The sequence below is a fragment of the Parasteatoda tepidariorum genome, chromosome 3, assembly GCF_982258835.1.
Source record: "Parasteatoda tepidariorum strain Cologne lab strain chromosome 3, Ptep-v5.0, whole genome shotgun sequence".
Lineage (NCBI taxonomy): Eukaryota > Metazoa > Arthropoda > Arachnida > Araneae > Theridiidae > Parasteatoda > Parasteatoda tepidariorum.
Genome location: NC_141757.1, coordinates 80,241,155 through 80,265,954, shown reverse-complemented (window position 1 = coordinate 80,265,954; position 24,800 = coordinate 80,241,155). Strand labels below are relative to the sequence as shown.

At 29.3% G+C, this 24,800-nt stretch overlaps 2 protein-coding genes across 5 annotated transcripts in view; both read left to right on the top strand.

Moving 5' to 3' along the window:
* Window positions 1-2,651: 2,651 nt before the first annotated feature.
* On the top strand, window positions 2,652-10,249 carry LOC107450887 (receptor expression-enhancing protein 5). Of its 2 annotated transcripts, none has more exons than XR_011636965.2 (5): window positions 2,652-2,917; window positions 3,890-3,983; window positions 6,026-6,149; window positions 7,511-7,822; window positions 10,100-10,249. XR_011636965.2 is itself a non-coding variant. In XM_016066815.4 (5 exons), the coding sequence occupies exons 1-4, from the start codon at window positions 2,779-2,781 to the stop codon at window positions 7,712-7,714; spliced, it is 561 nt and encodes a 186-aa protein (XP_015922301.1). In that variant the 5' UTR covers window positions 2,652-2,778; the 3' UTR covers window positions 7,715-7,724; window positions 10,100-10,249. The 2 variants fall into 2 exon arrangements, 1 of the variants encoding a protein (XP_015922301.1); XM_016066815.4 differs by having other exon boundaries at window positions 7,511-7,724.
* A 1,781-nt stretch (window positions 10,250-12,030) lies between these two features.
* Window positions 12,031-24,800, top strand: part of LOC107450894 (uncharacterized) — a 29,528-nt gene continuing 16,758 nt past the window's right edge. The window contains exons 1-8 of one of the 3 annotated variants that reach the window (XM_016066827.4): window positions 12,031-12,452; window positions 12,528-12,607; window positions 14,754-14,996; window positions 16,212-16,435; window positions 16,614-16,770; window positions 19,439-19,617; window positions 21,095-21,217; window positions 22,857-22,959. In XM_016066827.4, coding sequence (XP_015922313.2) covers window positions 12,535-12,607; window positions 14,754-14,996; window positions 16,212-16,435; window positions 16,614-16,770; window positions 19,439-19,617; window positions 21,095-21,217; window positions 22,857-22,959 — 1,102 coding nt within the window. In that variant the 5' untranslated portion in view covers window positions 12,031-12,452; window positions 12,528-12,534. Of the gene's footprint in view, window positions 12,453-12,527; window positions 12,608-13,358; window positions 13,494-14,753; window positions 14,997-16,211; window positions 16,436-16,613; window positions 16,771-19,438; window positions 19,618-21,094; window positions 21,218-22,856; window positions 22,960-24,800 lie in introns of those variants that run through there. The other 2 variants (XM_071182082.2, XM_071182085.2) reach the window with 2 other exon arrangements.

Genomic DNA, 24,800 nt, shown 5'->3' with positions numbered 1-24,800 from the left:
CTTCTTTTGTGATTCCAATTTCTTTTGTACTCATACTGACTTGAGGAAGGTAATTCCCCTCCCTAAGTGTAGAAAGACCACCTTAGTTGACAAGATTGTGATTATCTCTGAACTATTTCATGATTCACTCCCCTAAATATCTAATCAATTTTACATGTTCAATTTAAGGTTCAGGAAAATAAAAAATTCTGTTTAATAAAAATGAAAAAAAAAATCAAACTTAAGCCATTTTCGCACAAGTCAAGATATATTGAGAAATTCACGGATTTTAGGAAAAAAGATGACAATTCGCGCCGCGACAAACCTGCAGCCCTAGCCTGTAAAAATGTGGGGCTGTGACCACTTAACAATATCATAATCAGTATGTATTAGCAGTTAAAGCTGTAAGGAGTTTTTGGTTATGCTACTATTAAAATAGTTCTGAGTCACTAACTATTTGTATCATATATCCAATTTTAGGAGAAGGGTTTTTTTTTTGTCTGATTTACGTAATTAATGACAATTAATTACTAAAAAAATTTTTAAATACCAATAAATAAAAATATCTAAAGTAAAAGAATAAAACAGGAATATATTTAATTACTAGTATTTCAAATAGAATGAAAAGAAACAATTTCATATTTTCTTAGAAACTAGCTCGTGCCAGTTTTTTCACAAGTCTGGCAAGGTTAGATGCTTGACATTTTTGATTTTCTTAAAATTTTCAGGATGGGTTCAACTAATCGAAACGTTTTTTGTAATTTTGCGAAAAATAATTATTTTTTCTCTAATTTAGGGAGGGGGGATCAAAGCTGCAGATCGTTTGAAAGATATTGAGTATTAAAAGAAAAAGAGCCTTTTTTTTTTCGAAAATTTTTGAAGGATCTAGGATCTTTTGCAAGTATTTGTCGTAAAAGTTAGTGTCAACGTAGTAGAACATAAAGTAGCGGTCTGTGTCGTGTTTCACTAGTTTCGAAACAAAAGTATTTAATTCTATATATATATATATATCTTGTAAATCCATATATTTTTTTTTTTCAAATACCTCCCTTAACTACGAGAAAAATTGTTTTTGCTGAGATCGAAGAAACGCGTCTAATAGTTTTACAGAAAGAACATACACTGGAAGTCTCAGGAAAATTAAAAAATTTAAAGTATTGAAACCTGTCCTGTTTATAAAAGAAAACTGGTTCTTAAAATTAACTTACTAAACAAAACATCATAATCTATTTGAAAGGACGAGAAACTTGCATTTCTCTTTATGATATTGAAGATAAACAAAATAAGTGAATATCCTACATCTCCTGACTTCACTGGTAAAGACGGAAGAGATGGTTGCTTTTGGAAAGTAAAATGAATAATTTTTCCTAAATTTTAAAAATCGCGTAAACCACGATTTCTTTTTTTTTTTTTTTTTTTTTTTTGTCGTTCCTATTAAAGTAAGAGTGAAACTTCTTAAGTTGACCTCGATTACTAAGAAACGAATTTATCCCATATACTAAACGAAAGCAAAACCTTTGTAACCTAACACCTGCTTATTTTGTGTTCTCTTAATATAAGTCAAGCATCTTAAAGAAGTCAAATTCTATTCTAAAAGTTCTTTCTTCATAAGTTGACCTATAAAAAATTTATTTAGAAGGTTTCTATGTTATTTGTCACATATTAGAATTTCATCGAATAGATAAAATAGTATTAAGTGCAATTCATGTTTTTATATTGGATGTCATAATTTTAAATTTTATTTTTCCTTTCTCGACTTGGGGTTTTTCAAATCATTTTGTGAAAAATCGTCCTAGGAAGAAATTTTAGGCATTGTTTTGAAGGAAAATAAACTTTACAATGGAAAAAATAAGTAATGAAATTATACGACTCTTTGCTTGAACGTGATGGTCTTTGATGTACAAAAAATTTACGAAAATATTGATAAGCTGTTGCTGCGTATTTGAAACTAAAATTTATTACAATTTGAAAACGTATTACTTGTTTAAAAACTTCATTCGCTTCAAAAACATATAAATCGGAAATAATTGATGACTATTTTCTCATTCAATTATTATGTATGTTATTCTTATAGATGTATTTCTAATTCGTTTTATTTTTCAAATCACTTTTGTTTCTTCTCTTTCACGTCGGGCAAGTCTTGTTGTTGTGGCTTATCCTCCAATGCCTGACGAAGTCAGACAAGGTCCATCAGACCGTTGACCCAAAGGAAATCGAGAACCAGAAGAGGCGATAAGTATATGTTCTTTCTGGAAAGTCCCAAACAGTACAGGGTTTGTTCGATAGAAGCCTGCTCAGTTTGATATTTGGAACAGACCTCGAAGATTCTCCTGCCTTCGAAAAACGAGAGACTTTTTGGGCAAGTCTTAAAAATGGGCACCTGTTTTTGAGCGCTTGAAAAAAGTCGACTTATTTCTGATTTGAATGTTTTTGAAGCCGAATATAGTTTTCTAACAAAAAAATTTTTGGGATTAAAAATTTTTTTTTTTAAATATTATAGCGTGTTTCAGAAACACCACCTAATATACAACATCAATGAAATAGCTACAATAAAAAAAAAACCGGTGTTAAAGTAAGTGCCCTCTGTTATTTGATTATTATTATGTGAACCTTACAAAAATTTTCTAAATTTTATTTTATTTTTTAAATGAGCATCAGCATGCTTGATTTTTAAACTTACCAGAATCAGTGATGTTTTACTTAATAGAAAGGGAAGAACAGCTCAGTAAAATCTCCTACAGATAATAAATAAAATTATAATAAACACAACTGAAAAATTAAAATTTTCAATTATTAATCATGGCCGAGTCAGTAGTTAATCGATTTAGGCAAGCTATTTCCACATTTTCAGAGAAAGTTGCAGAAAACCCTACTGTGCACAAAATAATGGAGAAATTTGAAAATGCTACTGGTATAAAAGGATCCTATGCAATATCAGGTAAAAAATCAGTAATTTGTAACGATTTGCTTTGTGAAATGCTTCATCAGGTAAGTGAAATAGCTTGAAATGTTTAGTTTTAAGTGCCATGCAATTTTAAATCTCTTGTACAATAAGCCTTAATTGAATTAAATTATCCGTTAAACGACCTTTAATATTAAGATTAGGCACAAGATATAAATATCATAGCATTTATTTAGAAAATTTTGAGAAATATAAATGTCTCAAAAGAGATAAAAAACAGTTTGCAATTTGAACTGTTATTCAATATTAGGTTATCGTTATAGACTGTTAACAAGCAAAATTACCTCTCATTTTTATTATTTGTTATTGTTTCACACATTCCATGTTCATAATTTTTAAGTTTTTTTTTTAAGTACAGTTGATTTTTTTTCAAGTCCAAGTAATCGTTCATTTTGATACGATTAACATCTTAACAAAATGCTCTTAAATAGGCTATTAATAATCACATATTTGTAAGCAGGCTGATTCTTTTAAAATATCGAATTTTAGAGGGAGTGAAACAAAGATGACTAAGCCACCACGGGGTTGGCAAGAGGAACGGACAAAAGTTGGGGAGGCCTCTTAGTTATGTAAATGTTTCGTGATTGTTTACAAATAAGTTAGAAGAATGGGAACTGATGTAAGGTGACTGTCACTTTCATAAATGAGATTATCCCTGTCGGAAATTTTCAAAAGATTCCTTAAGCTTGTTTAACAAACTGTTTTAAGATTTTTAGTAGCATTAAAAAAATGAAGAAAAAGAAGCTGTTTATTTCTTCCGCTGGTTTTGACCAATAATTACTTTGATTGGTTGAAAATTACAAAAGCTTTGAACACGATCTTTCAACCGTTTTGCCACTTCAAACTTAACAAATTATGTGTTATCAAAAGCGAATACTTTAAGTGGATTTAACCCTTGAATATATATATATATATCTAAATATCAATAATGTTTACTTTTCATTACAGCTATCACAGTGGCAGTTTTAGTTTTCCTTTTTCTATCATTTGGAGCTGTATTTTTATTCGATGTCTTTTTGATACTTTACCCTGCTTACGCGTCGTAAGTAATATTTTATAATATTTGGTCTCCGAAAATACACTAACGATTTAAAAAATTCATTAACCTCCAGTGATATTAAGTTTAGATCTTGTTCTCATACTGTTCGGTATAAATGAATGAATTTTTATTCATTGTAACTAAATTTTATTATCATTAATAATAATATATATATATATAGTATATATTAACGAGAAAAAAAATGCTACAGAGAGAAAAAAGCTAATGTACTGAATTATTTCTAAAAATATTATTTTGAATCTTATACATCTCTGTATCTTCAAGGCTAAATCGACTTAATTAAATAATATTATCAACTTAAAAAGTATTATTCAATGCTATAAGTTCAATCATGGTTCTTTGCTGTGGTGGTTGAAAGTGGACATACGGCTTGAACAATAAAGAAATTTTAGTGACTGAGAATTCTTGCAAAGAAAAACGGAAAGAAATAGAAATAAAGAGTTTGATGCGCGCTGCTCAGGAAACATTAAATTTTTTTATTATTAAAAGTTTCAAAATTAGTAACACAGTTTGTCATCAGATGATATTGTTAATTTAAAAAAAAATAATAATAATGCAACATTGCTTTCAAAATAACCATTATTTGCAACAAAAGCGTGGCTAAGTCTGAGGACACAATTACCACCCGCTTGCAAAAATATTTATGTTAAATTAAGCACCTCAAGTACCAGAAGACATTGCTTTACAGTTTTTTTTTTCAATAAGCAACGCGATTAGATTGTTTAACTATGCAGTGTTGAAAAACAAATCTAGTTTTTTTTTTACCTACCTTTAACCATACATAAGTATAATAATTTTTTTCAGCTTTTTAGTCTTACATTTTTTATAAAAATACAAAATATAGTCCTTTTTCTGTGAAACTTTTCCATTTATTTTTCTTATTTTATACTAATCGAATAAAAAAAATTTTATTTCCAGCATAAGTTTGTTTTTTATTCAATTCATTATTTAATAATTATCTCTAATTATTTTGCATATCTTTGAAATTTTCCTGCTAAAAAAGATTGAAAAAAGGAATAAATGGAAAAGAACTACTTATTACTCAAAATGAAGATAATGTCACTGAGATTGCAAACTTTGTTGCTAATACATAATTTTTTATCAAGAATTATAGTGCAATTTTGTTTACGTTTTCCTAATTAAATTTAATAAAAACTTAAAATATTTATTTCAAAATAAAAAAATCCTTTAGTTAAATTTAAAAGAGTTTTATTAAAATTTTTTAAAATACTTAATGTATTTTAATTAAAAGATATAAATAAAACACCTATTAATTTGTTTTGTTTAATAAAGTTTAAGTTTTGTAAGAAAAATAATTTAAATTAGAAAATAATAATTTATGTATACTATATCTATGTTTATCTATACTTGCATACTTTCAACTTGTAAATTACATACTTTCAAATGATTTAAAGATGTACGTCTTACGATTCAAATTTTTTTCGATTATTATTAAATAAAATAATAAATATTTACTAAACTTTATTTTTTGTACGGAATTATCCTTAAATAAACAAATTTTATAATTGTGTGCAGAATTTTTTCAATTCGATTAAAAAGTTCTCAAGATGTGGTAGAAGATGAAGCAAAATTAACTTTAAAGGTTCAAAACTTTGGATCGCTCTCCTGACCGAAATATGGAGACCGTATTTCCCAAATTGCGGCTACCCCCTATATTTGGGGGGGGAGGGGTTAAAAATGCGAAAAAGGTTTGTTTATTCAGAGAAAGTACGTTTTTGTGTCTGATTTCATAACTTAAAATATCATCTGCACTAATTAATTAGCATATTTAAGGCCATCCTTTCGAATTATTAAGATAGAGTCCTAGAACTTGAAGGTTCGATCAAACTTATTCAGGGTAATCCGTTTTTTTTTTCCTTAAAAAACATAATTTTAATCTTACTAAAAACATACAAATATTTTAAAAAATATGTTTTTTTTTTCAGAAGTACAAATAAAGTTTCGAATAACGTTTTAAAAGGTTTATCATTTTTTCTATTCCTCGATTAATAATTATTTTATAGATTTCGACAGATGCAAATGGATGAAGTTACTGGCTTCCATTGGTTGAAATATTGGATAATCTTTTCGCTTTTCCAAGCAGTTGAATATTTCCTGTGGTGGATACCAGGATTTCGATGGGCGAAAGTAAATAGTTTTAATTATTTCAATTATATTTTAATCAATTATTTATAATCAGTAAACAATAAATTGAGAAAATTACTTTTTTATTAAGTAAACGATAAAAAAAAGTATCAACCCCGACCTGGCTGAAAAATATGCATGAATTCGAGAAATACATGATTCAAAGAGAACATTTTACCCCAAAGTTAAGAACAATTAAAAGTCTGAGTGAGCATTTAAAGTTAAATCGTTTCGAATTCTGTAAGCCTAGAAATTTGTGCAAGAACTTTTGCAACATTCATGGCTATAGTTCTTCTTTATCATGCAAAGGATTTTTGTGATGACCGTTCATATTTCATATCTTTAAAAAATTCTTCTCAAAACGGAAATCAAAAAAGTATATACATTAGGAGAGGGCTAGGGAATAATTAAGCTAGAAGGAAACAAAAAATACAATCGACATTCATGTTTTAAATAATCGTTTTTTTAACTTCACTCTATTTCCTCCAGCAATCAAATAAGTTTTTGCGACAGCGTTATATGTTATTTTTATCGCTTAAATATAAGTTGCAATATAAGTGCCTAACTTTTTTTCAGATTTATTCTTAGACAAGGATTCTAAAACTGCACATTTAAGGGCGGTCATCAACGTATACCGTAAAGTTGCTTGCTATCTGGGTCTAAGCATATAGTAGGAAAATGGCACTGTAGTAAAACGTATATAAGTTGAAAAAAGTAATGCGTTATTAAAACAGACAAAAGCAATAATAATGTATAGATAAAGTTATATATGACCAATAATTCGAATCGATAGTGTTTTTGCGATGCATGCATTTAGAAGCGAAAATATTTTACCGAAAACTGTTCATAATTTTTAAGAATATAGGTTCCATGATGGAAGTATATAGTTTTTGCGATAAGAAATAAAGTTTCTTTGTTTTGCAATTATTTCTGTTTTAACGTTGTTTCTTCGGTTATTTATATTGCCGAATAATATTACACACATCAAACAGGCCTAACTTGACTATGAGCAGAACGAGCTTAGTTCGCAAAGTGAACTGTACTGTAATTAAAAAGTAATCTTTGGTTGGCGAACGTTATAGAGCAGGGAGAGCTCTCTTTTATTTAAAAATGATTTGTAACATTGATTTATCAAATACGAGGCTTTTAGATATTTGTTGTGCTACTACTGCTTTTAATTCTGTTATCGAAAATATCTAAAACTCGAAATCTCTGAATTTCTTTAATCAAAAAGAGAATTTTTGTTTCGAATAAATTAGTTTATTTATTATTAGTTTCATAAATAAATAAGTTGCATTTTCGAATAAGTTAGTTTATTTTTATGATATTTGAAATAACAATGATTTGTTACTTTTTTTTTCAAGTTCATATTTTTGATATGGTGCTTTCTACCCATACCCTATAATGGATCAGCTGTTGTCTACAATAACTATATTCATCCGTTTTTTGAAAAGAATTCCGAAACAGTGGAAAGAATTTTAAATATGGTTAAAGCATGGAAAAACCTAGCGGAGGAAAGAGTTACGCGAACAATTACTGAAAGATTTTCTACGAACCTTGAAGAATGATCCAAATAAAGTAATTGATACATTATGAATAATAAAGAATGAATGCCCTTATGAATAATAAAGTTTGACATGTCTTCTTTGTAGAGTTCCAAAACCCCTTCAAGACTGGTAATACATTACAATCAGTATTTATTATTTAGTTTTGTAAAAGTTTAGTGCATTTAATTTCCGTCATAAAGAACTTATTGCTTTAATTGCTTCATAACCTGTGTTCTGTAACTTCAATAAATTTTTCAAGACTGATTCCACAGTACATGTCGGTAATGAAAGTTTTTTTTGTCCGAGGCACTACATTCATTTTCTTTGATTTTTTTCTAATACACTGGTGGACAAAATTAAGAGATGGAAAGCATTTTCGCACATTCATTCGCACATCCAAGATACCCGCACACCGCTCCATGTGTTTGACAATGGTTCCGTGAATGCCCAGAGGTACAGGCAGGAGGTCCTAGAGCCCTATGTGCGTTTTCGGGGGCGCTGTTGGCCCGTGAGTTCATTTTTATGGAAGACAATGCGCGACCCCATAGGGCTCTCATGGTTGATGAGTATCTGGAAAGCGAGGATATTCAATGAATAGATTGGCCAGCCAAATCCCCTGACCTGAATCCTATTGAACATGCTTGGGATGCTCTTAAGAGAGCTATTGCGATGCGCCAACCTCTCCCCAGAACCATTCTGGAGTTAAAAATTGCTCTGGTGGAAGAATGGGAGGGTCTTCCACAAGTCCTCCCTATCTCCCTTATTAACAGCATGCATACTCGTTGTGCATGCTGTCTGTCTGTCAGGGGTGACCATACACCATACTAGAGGCAACACACACTGTACAAGCCTCACTTTTATTGTCATCTTTTATCTTTAAGTTTAGACTACATTGGATTTATTGGCAATAGGTCCTGCCAGTGAATGGCACTTTCATTTTTGTTTTACATACTTTATTATCATGGAATAAGCTATATACATACCAAATTTCATTTATTTATATTCAGTATTTTTTGAGATATTTGGGAAAATGTCTTCCATCTCTTAATTTTTGTCCACCAGTGTATTATGTCGTTCATTCAAAATTATTTCTCTCGTTTAATTCAAGAAAAAACTTGCTCGCTGAAGCAGTGCATTCTTGTAACATCGCACTTAACAAAATACACCAGTTTTTTTTCTTCTTAAATTCGGAATCTCGTTAAATGCGAGTTAGTTATAAGTGGTTCCTACTAAATAATAAAATGTAAGATAATTGTTTGATTAAATAACTTTTTTTTAAACCTTTTTAACTTTTTTGATCTCACTGCGAGCTCTGCGTGTGACAACATATCATTCTGTGAAATACTCACAAATATTAAGTAGGACGGGGTCACCTGCAGGGACTGATTTGATAGAGGGCATTCAGGGCACATGCCCAGGGCCCCTAACTGGTGAGGGGCCTTTACAACGAATTACATACGAAAAAAAAAATTCTTTTAACTATTTTTTTACGTTAAATTTTTCTTTTAATCTTTTTAATCGAATTTTTTTTTAAAATTATTAATGTTGTATACTATCACTATAAGCTGTATACTATCACAGTTTAGCAATATTAAATTTTTAATTTTTATTTGATGTCCTTTTACATAGGGCTTCAGATTGTTTACAATTCGTTGTTGTCTAAGAAATTATCTTTTGATATATTGTGATTAAAAACCAGTCATGTTAACTGAAACTTGTCGACCCTTTTAGAGGTCTCGCAAATTGGCTCTGTACAACCTGAGGCCTCGGTCCCCGGTCTCGAGATCTGTATATCGGTTTAGGGTCACCTGTAAAGTAATGACAACTTTGTTATACAACCAAGGACTACAATGGGGTTGCAGTGCGCTGCTGTGGCTAAGGGATAGAGTATTCGCCAACCAATGAAACGACCCAGGTTCGAATTCCTCTCCCGACTCGCAATGACTGGCTTAAAATATCCTCAGGGACAGACGGCTCATGGGTAAGAATTCCCTAGTCGTGGGTCTAACCATTAGTGGCTTTCTTGGTTTTCTTCTCCATGTAGCACAAATTCAGGTTAGTTCCATCAAAAAGTCCTCCCTGACGGCTAGTTTTACCCAGGAGTTCCTGTGTCTTCAAGGCAACGGATTTGAACATTGATAATTGTAAATTCAACGCCGGCTATAAAATAAAACAAAAATAGGGTTGCAGTGTTATAATCGAAGTAGAAGTTGTAAAGGCTTTGGATATGTCTACGCTAAACTTCTCAAGATTGACTTTATTTTCTTTTATAAAACACTACAAGGTTCGTATATAAAATTTTGAAATCAACATACAGTACTCACTCTAACGGACACTATTATACTAATACATGTAATACATTTATTGTGATTATTACTCAATATAATTCGTTCTTTTCCCTTTCAGATCATTTCTTAAAAAGGTGCTATCCACCTGTAACTTCAAATGGACCAGCAATATACGATAATTAATTCTGAAACTTTAGTTCTGCAAGTATTTGAAAATGTTTTATATTTTATGCAAAACCTAATAAACGCTTGCACTTCAAAAAACAAAGTTCTGCGTCTTCATTTGCTATTTTATTTTTGTCTCTTTTCATTAATACTTAAATGCAGCAAGAAAAACAGCTACTAACATAATTATCAAAGTTGGCAAAAATATTTTTGTGGTTCTTCCCTTGTCCCAAAAATATTCTTGTATTTATTGGTCTAGCGCTCGTTTTTTTACACCGAATGATTTATTTGAAACTGGTTTTATGTTAAAATAAGGGAATCGTATTCATCAATAATATCCCATATACGTTTAGTAATAGTTCTATTACTAAACGTATATGAGAATCTTTTTTCAAAACTTTTTTTATTTCTAAATAAAAAAAGTTTTAAAAAAAGATTCTATTAGCACCGATTAGACTGATGTATAAATAGAAATTCTTATAAATGCTTTTTTTTTAAATAATTTTTAGTCCAAAGCATGCAAATTCCAATTCATATTTACTGTAAGAAAAATGGTAGGCATTTTTGCAATACGAGATTCATTTTTGATTTCATATTAAAACATATGTGTCGTATTTTTTGAAAATTTTTATATATAGCTAGAAATATTTATTGTAGTTTTTCAAGAAAAAAATCATACTTAGTTCAAAACAAATCTCATTTAGCTCAAAAACTAGGATATCTTTAGCGCTAACATAAGGGTGGTTCATTTGGAAATTTTTTGCATCACGTTATTCATTTGATTTACTGATTATATTTTCTGGGAACACCGACATATCTCAAGTAATTTCCAACGGATGTTTCTTTATAATTAGTGCAAAGCACACAGACCATATATATAGCACTGACATACGTGTGATCATGTTGGGAATTTTCTGTAATTTCTTTCTTTAACACAGGGATGGATTAAAACGGATTTAATAATAAAGAGAGGACGTCATATTTACCATAAATATCCTTGTATATTTAGAAATAAAAAGGAAAATGCTTTAAAAGAAAATCTTGTTTATTCCATAACATGCAAGGTCTAAAATCGCAATTAATTTAAAACAATGTCCCATATTAAAATATTGCCTTCATATCTTGCGAAAAAAAAACCGATATATGTGTAGAAACAATAACAGAAAAGTTTAAAAAATCTTATTTAATCTAAAACACACTAATTCCAGAGAACCTGTAGCAATAACTCAAGTTTGGATATGTTGCTAATTATTAAAAATTTGTTCCAACGTGTTATTCATTGGAAACTGTTCCTTCGCTTTTTTTTCTTCTCTTAATCTTTTGAAAGAATCTGTGTTGCATCAGGGACAATGGTCCCGCAGTGGACTGATCGTCAAGGCATGGTTCCCAGCAGATCACCGAAGTCAAGCATCACTGGCTGCGGTCAGTGTGTGGGTGGGTGAACACTTGAATCAGTCTGCGTAGGGACCGAGGGTGTGCGGTATGGGTCCTTGTTAAACTGTGCAACCGTAAAGTGCTCGACTTCGCGTGCAGGTCGTCGGGATACCGAAGCGGGGGTGCCATCCTCTCTGCAGAGGATCAAAATTGTGATGGCATGTCTTCGGATCATCCTCAGGGATGTTTCCCACACCGTCGCCAATAGCCCATTGTGCAGCTTCAGTGTGACGTAAATGAACTACAACAACATAAAAGACAATGCAGGTGATCCTTTTCCCCTAATACCCCCTCCAACTAGACTACAGGAAAGAATAGTTTGTGGAGTAATATTTTCTATGAGAGATTTCCTTATCAAACAAAACTTTGCTTTTCGATTCTTGCACGCTTTTGACTTATTGTTTTTGTGCTGCTAAACACTTAATATATAAATTCACTTTGACTAGCAGCGTCATCTAGAGGCATATTTCAGGAATGTAGTGGTAGACAGTTTTAAAATTAATTGTAATCGTATTTGATGTTTGTTTTGTGTTTTATTTAGACATTTTTAATATGAAATTCTACGTTTTGTATAAGTTTTAGCGGTGTAACACGCTTTACTGATATAATGCGTCAAAATATTTAAAGATCATTTGCATTTTCTATCATTATATTTGAGATTGCTGATTCTATGGAATTTTTCCCTTGTTACATTACTATTGCTATGATATTTAGTTTTCAAAAATTGTGTTCTGAAGCGCTTGTGGGAGACTAAATAATTGCCACTTTATTATTGTAATATTTTTTTAAAAGTGATATTGTTCAAATTGAAAATTCCTTTTTAAGTACTTTTTAATATTGAAAACTTCGTCAATTCTAATATTCGGCATTAAGTGAGTAATTTAAGGTCCCTTTTATCTATTGTCATTTGTACAGTAAAATTGTCACTAATAAATTTCTTAATTTAGTTGAATAATGTGGGGATCACAAGGTTGGAATCAGTGGGCTTTGCAACCCGCTATGTTTAATGATGTGCCACATGAGCAGAGTAAGTCATACATATCTATTTATATTTTAATAAATTGATAATTTTATTAAGCATCTCAAGAATTCACCCAGTTTTGCTACCATTATCAGCTGCTTCTTATAGTGAGCTCTTTTTGTTTGTGCTGATTGTTTTTTAATGAAGATCATGGAAGGAGCACTATATCAGTTATTAGATTTCCTATGGAAGGGAATTAGTCTAATTAACTATTAAAACTAGCTCTGTTACTTTTTGATTAGGTTCGCAATGGATTCTATTGAAATTTTTATTTCTTTGAAAAAAATAAATTAAATTAAAAAAGAAACTGGAGATGTATATATTTTGGCGACATTTAACTTGTGCCAGGCTGACTGATAATTACCCTAACTTCATTTATTGCAGTATTTGGCTAACAAATCATCAAACACGAAATGTATAGTATTGTGTTGTTGTCCATATTAATAAATTATTTTAATCTTTCCAGTGTCAGTATTGTAGTTCATCTTTGCTCTATAAACTGATTTTGCATCTATAATAATAACAAAAAAAAATTTGACTGAAATTTATGCGAATAATTTTTTAATAAATTGTATTTCAGTATACATTGATATGATGAGCTGCTTTTTATTATATGAACATGAAATTAAGTAAAAAAAAATAGTTGAAACAAATTCTGGTGATAAATGTAGTTTTTTTATTTATTACCTATTAAATAAAATAAAAGAAAGAATTTGACAGATTAAAACAACAGCACTAAGAGAAGATTATCTACTTAACTAGAACTAACTTGACCCATGTTATACCCCATTTTAAGTTAAAATTTAAAAGAAATATATTCTTATCTGTTTTATAACTTTTAACATATTGTAATGTAAATGTGTAGCAAGTCTGATATACATGTTTTATACAGGTAATAACTATACATTGTTAGTTACAATGCTATTCCCTCTTTTTTTTCTTTCCCTAAACCATATGGTGGTATTACAAATAGGCAAATTTGAGAGAATATTTCTTCGAAATAAAGCGTTTTCCCTACTTATAACGTAAGAAAACTGATTTTGCATCTAGAAAAAGAATATATCTTCATACCTGAGAGTTAAAATCTTTTACTGAGCATCATTATGCAAACATCATTATCAAATGCAAGCTTGAAAAATAATTTATTTTGTTATTGTGGAGGATTTTTTGGATTTATTTTTATATTTCACTAAAGTTGTACTAATGAGCTAAATATAAAGGTTCAGAGTTCATTCTAATGATGATCTAAAGGAAATACTAGCACATATATAGATTACACAACAACAAAGTAGAGAAGAGTGGAAAAACAGATGGGAATAGTGTTACAAGTCTCTGCACAAAGCTTCTCTTCTGCCAGACATACTTTTATTTATTTGAAGCTGACAGGGTTGTTGTATTAAAGTGGGTTTTATTAATAAAACACAATCAGAAAAAGAGCAATTCACCCAGACACTAGCCCAAGCCAGGATGTTGAAAATGTTTACACTTTATTTGTTGAGCAATTTAAAATAGGGGGAAAAGAACTCTAAGAGCAGTTTAAGAGAGTATATTATACCAGATGAAATAAAGTTATAAAAGCTAAATGGAAATTTTATTTGCTTTTGCTTTAATTTTATTAGTAATGCAACTAATCAAAAGAGAGTTCTGGAACTTATTTGCTTTAAATGTAAGCTTTTAAAACTTCCTTCTGTTCTAATTTTATATCTTCTTCTTTAAAGCAAAATCCTGTGTAGGTCTCTATTTAAAATATAGAATTATAATTCAAAAGTTTTTTCTAAAATTTACTAGTTTTTTCTAAATTTTACTAGTATAATAAGAATTTTGTTTATAATGTCCCAAGGTAATTGACATCAAAGGTTTTTTGTAATATTTTTTCACAATTCATGTCAACATTAAGATAAAAATTATAACGAAACTAGTAGTACCTTAACTTATTTGAAAGTAGGAACACTAAATGTGTTGATTGCTAGGCTACTTTTATTTTTTAAACAAATTCAAACTTTTATTTCTTAAACAAATAATAAAATTAACTATTGTTCTTATGCAATTTTTTTGATTTTTTTCCTTTTTGTATCTGTTATATAATTATTTTAATTGACCTTAAAGTTCACTAATATACTAAATTTATTAATTAAAATAATGTTCATTTTAGTTGATTGGGCAGAACTAGCCAAACAATGGATACAAATGCAACAAACTCCACCATCAGATGGAACCCCATCTCTACCTCCTCAAATTCATCCACCTGTGTCTTTATCTCATGCTCCCGGGCATCCTCATATACCAGATGAAGTCAATGAGCGTAATATTAATCCTCCTCTTTTGAAGACTCCAGCACCTCCTAGTCATGTTTCTGAAATATTTCATACTGATAGGCCATTTGAATCTGATTCTGGTAATATAATTTTTTTAATCTTTTTGATCTCTAAATCAGTGGTCAGCATTTGCACCACACTATAAGTAGCAAAACTATTGCAGTCCCTACTTTATTTTGTAGTATAGTGTGCTACTTTTTTTTAAAGTAGTGTAGTGAATAGCGGGATAAAAAACTGTAGTTTGTAGTGATTCTTGGCATTGTCTTGAACGTTAATTTAGTAAAGAAAAAAGGTTCAAACAACTAATTTTTCAAATCTGATTAATTCAATTTTTTTACGAGTCTTTCAATGGAGGTGATAAAAATACCCCTGTGGCCGAGCATTAACAACAATTGCGTATTAGTACTAATATCTAAACTAGTTGTTACGAATGATAGCTAATTTAATCCTTTAGCCACACCTTCAAATGTAAATGTACACTTATGAAACATATTGATGTTATTTCAATGAAAGGGGATATATTTTTTCTGTAATTTTTCGTGTACTTCATATCTTTGAGGAAATAAAAGAACACTAAACACTCAAATAGTTGAAGATTTTTTAGTATTTCTGAAGTTAAATATGTGCGGAGAACAGCTTAAAACGCTAAAGGTTAAAAGAACAAATTTATAAAAAATGATATAGGATTGCAATCTGGCTCATGTAAGTATGAATAAATTTATCTTAGGTATTTCTTTAGTTTGTAGTCACTACCTTAAAAAATTTTTGTTTTGCTAGTAAACTACATTTGTTATTTTACGTTTGTTGTCAATTGATAGTCCGCTTTGGATGAATGCCTTGGGCCATTGATCCTATTGTTAATAATATTTACTTCTTATTCTCACAGATAGCGCTCTGCACTGTGATGTATTGTTAGTTAATATTCAGATTCCACTCCTACACTGTAACATTAACATCAATTTCGATATTGTTATTAAATCTATTTTTCTGTTATAAAGCATTTTGTTATAACGTATGCAATTCATCCATCTTATATGGATTAACGAAATATGGATTTTCGGATGAATGAATAACCATTGACTCTGATTTTATCATATTTCACACCCATGACTCCGCTTCTTCATGTCACTGAATTCAAGGTTCCATACAGTGGGGTATTGAGTTGAAAAAGTGTAACAAAAATAAAACCCAATGACAGCCTTACTTTATTTTTACAGTATCACCTCCATTTGAAGCTGAATGTTATTTTTCGCTTATTTAAATATTATTTAAAATTTAGTCTTTAATTATTTCAGATAATTTTATGCCTAAGAGTGGAGAAACTAATTTCTGGAGCAAACCTCAGTGGAGTGGATCTAATAATGTTGAAGAGAGACTGTGGAACGCACCTGTTGAACCTGTTGCACCACCTATAATAGGTGGAAAGGAGACATTTGATTATGGGCATGTGCATGATAACCCTCCACTCGCAATGCAGACAATCGATTACAATCATATGTCAGATTATCCTTATAATCAGGTAAATGATGTATTGTTAGAGAAGCTTTGAAATGAAACTTTTGTATTAAGTTACAATGTCAATAATAAATTTACGTTTTGATTTCTTTTTAAAAAATGAAATGATATAGGTTTTATGTATGTTTTAATTTTTATTGTATGGAAAATATCCTACATTATTAAAATATTGATTTTTGCAGGTATATACTCCTCCAGTGCCTCCTCCTGTTGCAGAAAGTCAATATGATCAATATTGGTCCCAAGTGAATGCAGCACCCACAATAGCTCCAATATTTTTAAAGAAAGAGAGAAACATTACTTCTAATGTTCCAGCTGAAGAGGAAACTACGCAACTTGGTAGGTTATAAATTTTACTAACATAAGTTGAACTTGAACTGTACCAACAATCTTGAAGTTTTTCTTCAATTTTGAGTTTTTTGGGAAAATGTGAAATTTTCACCTGGAGGGAAAATTTTTAGTCCTTTGAGAGATTTCTGTCTCTTAAACATCTGTAAGATAGAATAAGGCAGAACTGCAACTCAAACTTTGACGGAGGTATTTGTTTGTTGTGATGTGTGTTATCGAGGAATTACTTTTATTATTAGCTAATTAAATGATTACTTTAGCATCTTATTTTTAGAATTAAGTCTTAATTTATTTTAAAGTTTCAGGAATGATAAAAAAATCTTAATTCTGGAGAAAATTCTGATATATTAAATTAGTTAGTGTTACATATTTGTAAAAAGCAGACATTTCTTTTTGTATCTAGTGAGGCAAAGTTTCATTCTTAAATAAAGGGAGATTATTTGTTGTAATTTTATTTTTTAAGCAGTCATTATGAGTCTTAGGTATGTTTATATTTCTTTTCTTGCCCAAACTTCGTTGACTAATTTTATTAGCAATACCTGTTTTTATTTTGTTAGTATCTAAATTTTATTAATTTTTTTTATCTGCTTAGAACTTTAAACACAATACTTTTTTATTTTTTAAACCTACAGTCTTAAGAGGAATTTTTATAACTTTCACTCCTGATTCTAACACATTCATTTCATAAAGTTCTAAATTGATTCTAGGGCTTTAATTATTATCATTTGATGTACAAAAATAAAAAATTGCATTACAAAACTCAATTTTTTCCCATTGAATATAAAATAACACATTCAAGTTGATTCACGACTATCTGTGATAAATGTGCTAGAAATTTTGCATTTTCCTTAGACACTCAAAGTTATCAGAGAAATTCAAGATTGACAATGTTGAGTCTCCTCAAGAAATCAATAAGTGTCTGAAAATCATGTGGATTCTTAAATACCATTTTAATGCTGAAATATATTAGTAAAATTGTTGTTCAGTAACTGCTCTTAAAATACTTACTATATTAATTTTGGCTAACATTTTGGTAGCAGAGTTGAAAGTCCCATTTCCGGAATCGTTCAGACTTCAGCAAGTCCAGGAAATAGATTTTTACGGATAATAGTTCTAAATATCAGAACATTCTAAATACAGTTAAGGTAAACAAATATCAGAACATCTTATTTCAATAAAAATTAACAAATAGACGATAATTAATGTCAATTTCAATAAACAACGAATAAATCACTGTGGTTTGCGTAGTTGCACTATTTCGAAAGATTTTGTTACAGATTTCCATATGTTTTTTAAAATTTCGGTACAAATTCCGAATCACATGTTTCTGTTAGTAATCATTTCTCAATCTACTCGATTAACAACGATTCTACCGTAAATCGGTATGGCTGATCGTTTTTTCGGTAGCTATTAAAATGGATTTTCACACTGTTTTTAAAATCTCCTTCGTTTCGGACTTCGGCAAGTCCAGGAAATAGATTTTTACGGATAATAGTTCTAAATATCAGAACATTCTAAATATCAGTTAAGGTAAACAAATATCAGAACATCTTATTTCAATAAAAATTAACAAATAGACGATAATTAATGTCAATTTCAATAAACAACGAATAAATCACTGTGGTTTGCGTAGTTGCACTATTTCGAAAGATTTTGTTACAGATTTCCATATGTTTTTTAAAATTTCGATACAAATTCCGAATCACATGTTTCTGTTAGTAATCATTTCTCAATCTACTCGATTAACAACGATTCTACCGTAAATCGGTATGGCTGATCGTTTTTTCGGTAGCTATTAAAATGGATTTTCACATTGTTTTTAAAATCTCAATGTCTTAATGTGATATTATTTTGATTGGCAAACTTCCAATTGCGCATTTGGCACTCAATTATTGACGATTTACCCGCAAACTCACATGGACTATCACATTTTTGTCAGTTGTTACTAATTTTCATACTTTTTTAATGCTATAATATCATACATGGGAGATTTTTATTCATGCATTTGTAGAATTACTTTTTGATTACTCGATTAGTCAAGATTTTATTGTCCATGTGGTTTTGTCAATCGCCATTTCAACGGTTTGGGATTTCTCCACAGTTTTTATAATGTCAATTCCATTTTTAATAGAATATTATTATGATTCGCAAATTCCGAATTGCTCTTTTGAATAATCAATTGATGACCCCCTTTGGTTCAGATAATTCCATCTCAAATCAAAAATTTTTCAAAATGTGAAATTTTTGTGCACTCTGAAATTAAATACGTGATTCTTGGCAATAATAATTCTTTTGTGAGAGACGTGAAAAAATATGCGATTTTTTTCGTGCTTTAGTGAAATTTTGAATTTTGTTCCTATGATATACAATTTTTTTCATATTGTACCAGAAATGGAATTAAAATCGAACAAAAATCGGAAGTAGAGAAAAATTCAAAAAGATGCGAAAATCAGAGGATTCTCATCCCTTTATACTTTTTTTCATCAAGTCACAAATGTAGGGGAAAAAAAGTGTAAAAGAGTTCTATTTATTTTGATTATTAATACGTGTGTAGAAAAATGACCCTTGCAGTAAACGGACAGTCAGATATGAGGCTTATAATATATGTATGTATATGCTTGTATAATATATTCTATATTTTATCTATTTTAATTTTTAGATGCTGCTAAGCGTAAACAACTTCCTGCTTGGATAAGAGATGGATTGGAAAAAATGGAGCAAGAGCGTTTAAAAAGACTTGAAAAGGAGAGAAATGCTAAGGAACGAGAAGAAAAATTGTCTAAGGTGAAATCTGAACTAAATTCAAGATCACCTTCATTTGTACCGAAATCAAAATTTGTAAGTTATTTTCATCTTTCAATTGATTTGGTTTAAGCTTGAAATGCTAAGTTTTTTCCCATTATATACACACTTTTAGTCACCAATTTAATTTTACTACTTTAGCTTAAAATCAAAATCTGCTCAGTTTGATTTCTTTTTCTCTCGTGTTTTGATTTTATAACTTATATTCTCAGTAGCAGAATTAACTAATTCAATCTGCTGTTCCATTTTTATTAATAAAAAATTTTCTGCCATCCAAATGCAATCAAGTGGAGACTATTATTGTAAAAATCAGGATTACCCAAACAATAGTATAGCAAAATTTAAATTCGCAAATTTCAGGTAGATAAAAATCCAACATGAGAAATGTATGTTGTTTAAATTCAATTTGAAGCGTGAAATTATGTTTAAAAATGAGGATGGAATACATCCACATTTAAATCATCTAAATAACTAAGCAGAAGAAAAAATGCATGCAAATTATATTCAAACTTAATTCTATAAATTAACTTAGTATATGTACACCATTTCCCATTCCCTCAGAAATTTTTTGAAGAGACTTCTAGAAATTTTGATGTATATATAATATATATATATTTTGATATAATATAATATATATATTGCCTTGCTACGCACGTATAATGATGTTTTTGGTGGATATAGTGAACCAAAATAGGAGAGGAAGTTGGATATAATGAACTTTTTTCTGTCTTCGACTGATTTATTTTCTCCATTTTTTTGTAATAATTTTGAAATTTCTACTTCAAAATAAATACATATACCGATTTTTAAGACCATCTATAGCATGGACTGTATTATAAGCATTTTTTCTTGTTTGCGTCTTTGTTGAATAGCATTATTGAATTGGTTCATTAATCAAAGAAGTTGCAATCTTCCAGTATCTAGACAAATGCTTGAAGTGAAAGCCGATGAATTAGCTAAGCGATTTGTGATGTGACTACTTTTATGTTCTTGAATTGATGGTTAAACAGGTTTAAAAAGCGGAATAACATAAATTCAGGAAAAATTTTGGGAGAGTCAGGAAGTGTTTCCATATCTGATGTTGAAGATTCCGCATCAGCTAAAGATTAAAAAAAAATTTTGTATGCAAGGCGAAGAGTAATAGAAAATAAAAGTTAACACATTTTTGTTACTGCGTATTATATTTCAGTCATTTTTGTATTTCATTTTATTGGTCATTTATTTAAATAATTTGTAATAAGGGGGGGGGGCAGTTTGGAAAGATTAATTATAATTGTTTTCGGAACAGATATAGTGAACCGAAATTTTGGTCCCTTGAAGGTTCACTATAGCCGAGTTTCACTGTATATAGATATCCAAATATATTGATATGTATCTATCTATCTATATATATATATAAATATATATCAATTTCTTTCTATATCTCAGATTAAAAAGATAATTTTGCAGTGCTGGGGGGTTTCTGCTCCTAGGCTTATATTTATTGTACTGATATATTTACTTATAAATTTAGGACAGTGATAGTGAAGATGAACAAGTACAAGAGGCACCTATTAAAAGAAATTCTCCTATTTTAAAACGAATGCCATCACCTATAGAAGATTTAAGAACTGAAGAAGAAAAAAAACAAGACATGGTAAGAAAAAAAGTTAAATTTCTGTGATTTTAAATTTCATTGAAACTTTGATAACTTTTAATTAATATGTATAGATGCAGGATATTTTTAGTAATTCAAATGCAAAGGGGAAAATAAATTTAAAAAAAACTAGAATTTAAAGAAATGTGCATTTATTAAAATATAATAAGTGTTATTACACAGAACTATATTTAATTAAGATATTTAATGAGAAGTTACTTTAAAATTACTTAATTTTTAAGGTGATACACAAATTGGATTATATAATAAAATACAAGTTCATAATACACACCATATATTTGTGTTTTTTATTTACATTAATTCTTTTAGGAACCATTTAAAAGTTTTATTTATCACCAGTTGCATGTTGATCTAATTTTACTCCATTTACATTTATAAAATCTTCAATTTTAAAATTAATGAATTGTGGAAGGGGTAGTTATTAAGTTTTAAACTTAATAAATTTTTTTAGTTTCCTATTGGCCAGATTTGAAAATACATAATAAGGATTTTTCATAATTTCCTTTTTTAAGAAATATGTTTGTTTTATAGAAATGTTGGTCTCTATTCTAAATTTTTGAAGCATGTACTTTATTCTGAACATTAAAAAATATTAAACATAGTTATTATCAACTATATATAGTAATTCTTCAAATTAGTTCTTGGTTATAACTTAAATGTTTTAACAATTCAATGTATAATGGGATTTTGAATAATTAAATTTTAAGTGAAGAATTACAGAAAAATGATTCATAACTTTTTATTTGTGTTCTTGTTTTTGCTGTTTGCCCCCCCCCCCCTCTTATCACAACATATCTTTATCAAATCATTGTATAAATAGTATTCTTAATTACGTTTTCTGGGTCACATTAAACAAATTCATAAAAAAATGTTAGTTTTTTTCAAGAGCGTTCAAGTAGTAGTAGTGTCACTCTTGCTGTTATGATGACTTAAGAACAAATTAGGAGCGTCCCGCAGTGGACTGATCGTTAAGACTCGGTTCCCAGCAGATCACTGAAGTCAAGCATCACTGGCTGCGGTCAGTGTGCGAGTGGGTGACCACTTGGTTCAGTATGCGTAGGGACCGAGAGTGTGCGGTATTGGTCCTCGTTAAACTGTGCTACCGTAAAATGCTCGACTTCGCGTGCAGGTCGTTGGGCTACCGAAGCAGAGGTGGCATCCCCTCTGCTGAGGATCAAAATTGTGATGGCATGTCTTCAGATCATCCTCAGGTATGTTTCCCAGACCGTCGCCAATAGCCCATTGTGCAGCTCTAGTGCGACGTAAATGAACTACAACAACAAATTAGGAGCATAAGAAATCCCACTCTTGTTTCACTGGCTTTGAATGAATAAAAGATGTGCTTCATGTATTTATTGATCAGATGCTATACTTCTTGGCTTATAAAAATGAAAAAACCAAAATGATTTTCTTGGGCAAAAAGTAAAAAAGTTTTGCTAGTTAATGAAAGGTTTAATCCCAATTACATTAGATATTCAAAGATATACTGTGCTTAAAATTCATTCTAGTTTTTTGCAAACACGAATTTTAAATTTGTTTTTAAAAATTTGGTAAAAAAGTTAGATTTTTTACTGTTATTTTTAATAGCTATATTTGATTCCTGAATTTTATATTTTAGATGTTGAAAGTTCGACGCACTTTGACTGAAGTTTTGCTTTCAGTTACTAATACAGAAATGGTGGCAATTGCTCAAGAAGTATATAAAAAAGCAAAGTCAAAAGGTATTCAAAATGAGCATAAAGTCACTCTGACATTTTTCAGTTTTTTAATTGGCAAATATTATTTTAATATTCTTACTTTAGTTGGAATAATAAAGTTTTATTTTAATGATTTATTGAATATTTTCCATTTTATAAAGTTCTATCATCTTTCTAGGCTAGTTTTTAATGTCTTGTCTAATTGCAATTGAACTTGTCTTTGTTAAAAATTATTAATTTTCTTTTTAAATTTTATGTAACAATAAAAAAAAAACTATAGGGAATTTTTTTCTTGCTGTAACTACCATATTAATACTTTGTCATATTTATTTTTTAACTATAAGTATTAACTGTAGTAAAATTTTTAGTAATTAAATGTTTAGTTATTTTTTTTAAGTAATTAATTTCTTTTGGAGAATAAAAAAAATCACATTTAAATAACTTTTGATTTGATAATCAGAATTTTTCTTACTAAAATGAAATTTTAATAGTTCAAGAATCTTTTCTTAAATTAGCTAATTAATTAGTGCAGATCCTATTTTAAATTACAAAGTCAGTCATAAAAGCATACTCTCTCTGTGTAAACAGAATTTTTTTTTCCTGAAGATTTGGATTCTTGACTCTCAATTAATGGATTGTAGTTGCAATCTAGAAAACATGGTCCTAGAAGCATAGCTAATGTGGCATCTGTCCCCGTATGCAGCCTTAAAGGGACGCCAAATTCATGAAAAATAATTTATACAAAATAAAATGTTTTTCTCTTTTAAATCTCCCCAATTTCATTTACTCGTTACTTTTCTCTACTTCAAATTTTTATCCAATTTAAATAGAAATTGAATAGGATATCTATTTTGAAAGAATATGAATATATTCAATGAAAAATGTCCTACAGTAAAAGTTGATTGTTCAATCAATCAAAAACAATAAATACAATAAAAAACATTTAAGGGGAGCATAAACTTTGATTTAAATTCAAATCGAATGAAAATGTTTGACCTTGTTCAGTTGTGTTGTTTAAAAAAAACATTAGTAATGTAAAAGATTATTTGATAGGAAATTAAGCAAACCAATGTGATGATGGATTTCAGTTTTAAAATAATTAAATTTGAAGCGGTCCTGAAAAACCCCTTAAGTTAGACATCATATTACAAAGAGAAGCAAGAAGTGAGTTTCTCCCCTGGGGCTATAAACTCTAGTATGGTTCCAATATTTTAGTGAGGACAGTTGTTGTCAGTTTTTAAGACCCTTACTTCTTAATTTTGCTTTATGCTTCTTTTGCTATATTTTTGGAATTACTTTAGAGAATACAAATAATTTTACACATGTTTGTGAAACTTGTTTATCCAAAAGTAATTTTACGCATAATTTAAATTTTTGAGATTTTTTACTATCCACTTTAATACTTGCCAAAACTATTTTGCATTATGAAGTATTACAATCTTGCTTATTTTAAATCCATTTTTTAATTCACATTTTGAGTGAAATTGATCAAATAATTTCGAAATAAGCAACAACAACAACAAAAATTTTATAGGAAAAAAAAAACATTATTATTTAAACTTTTTATTTCTATAAATGTTTTTTCTTCTGATTTCTTTTCAAACTTTGAATTTGGTCATTTAAAATTACTTAGTTTAAAATGGTGTAAAAATTTGTATATCTTATGATTCAAAAATTTTTCCGACCATCATTAAATTAAATAATTCACTTTGTAAAACCAAAATAAACATACATACATATGTATGTTTATTTTGGTTTTACAAATTTTGCAAAACATTTTTAACTTGCTAGATACAAAATTAGATTTATAATTAAATTCTCAAAATGTGAAATTAATATTTATGGTTTCAAACTTTTACTTGTTT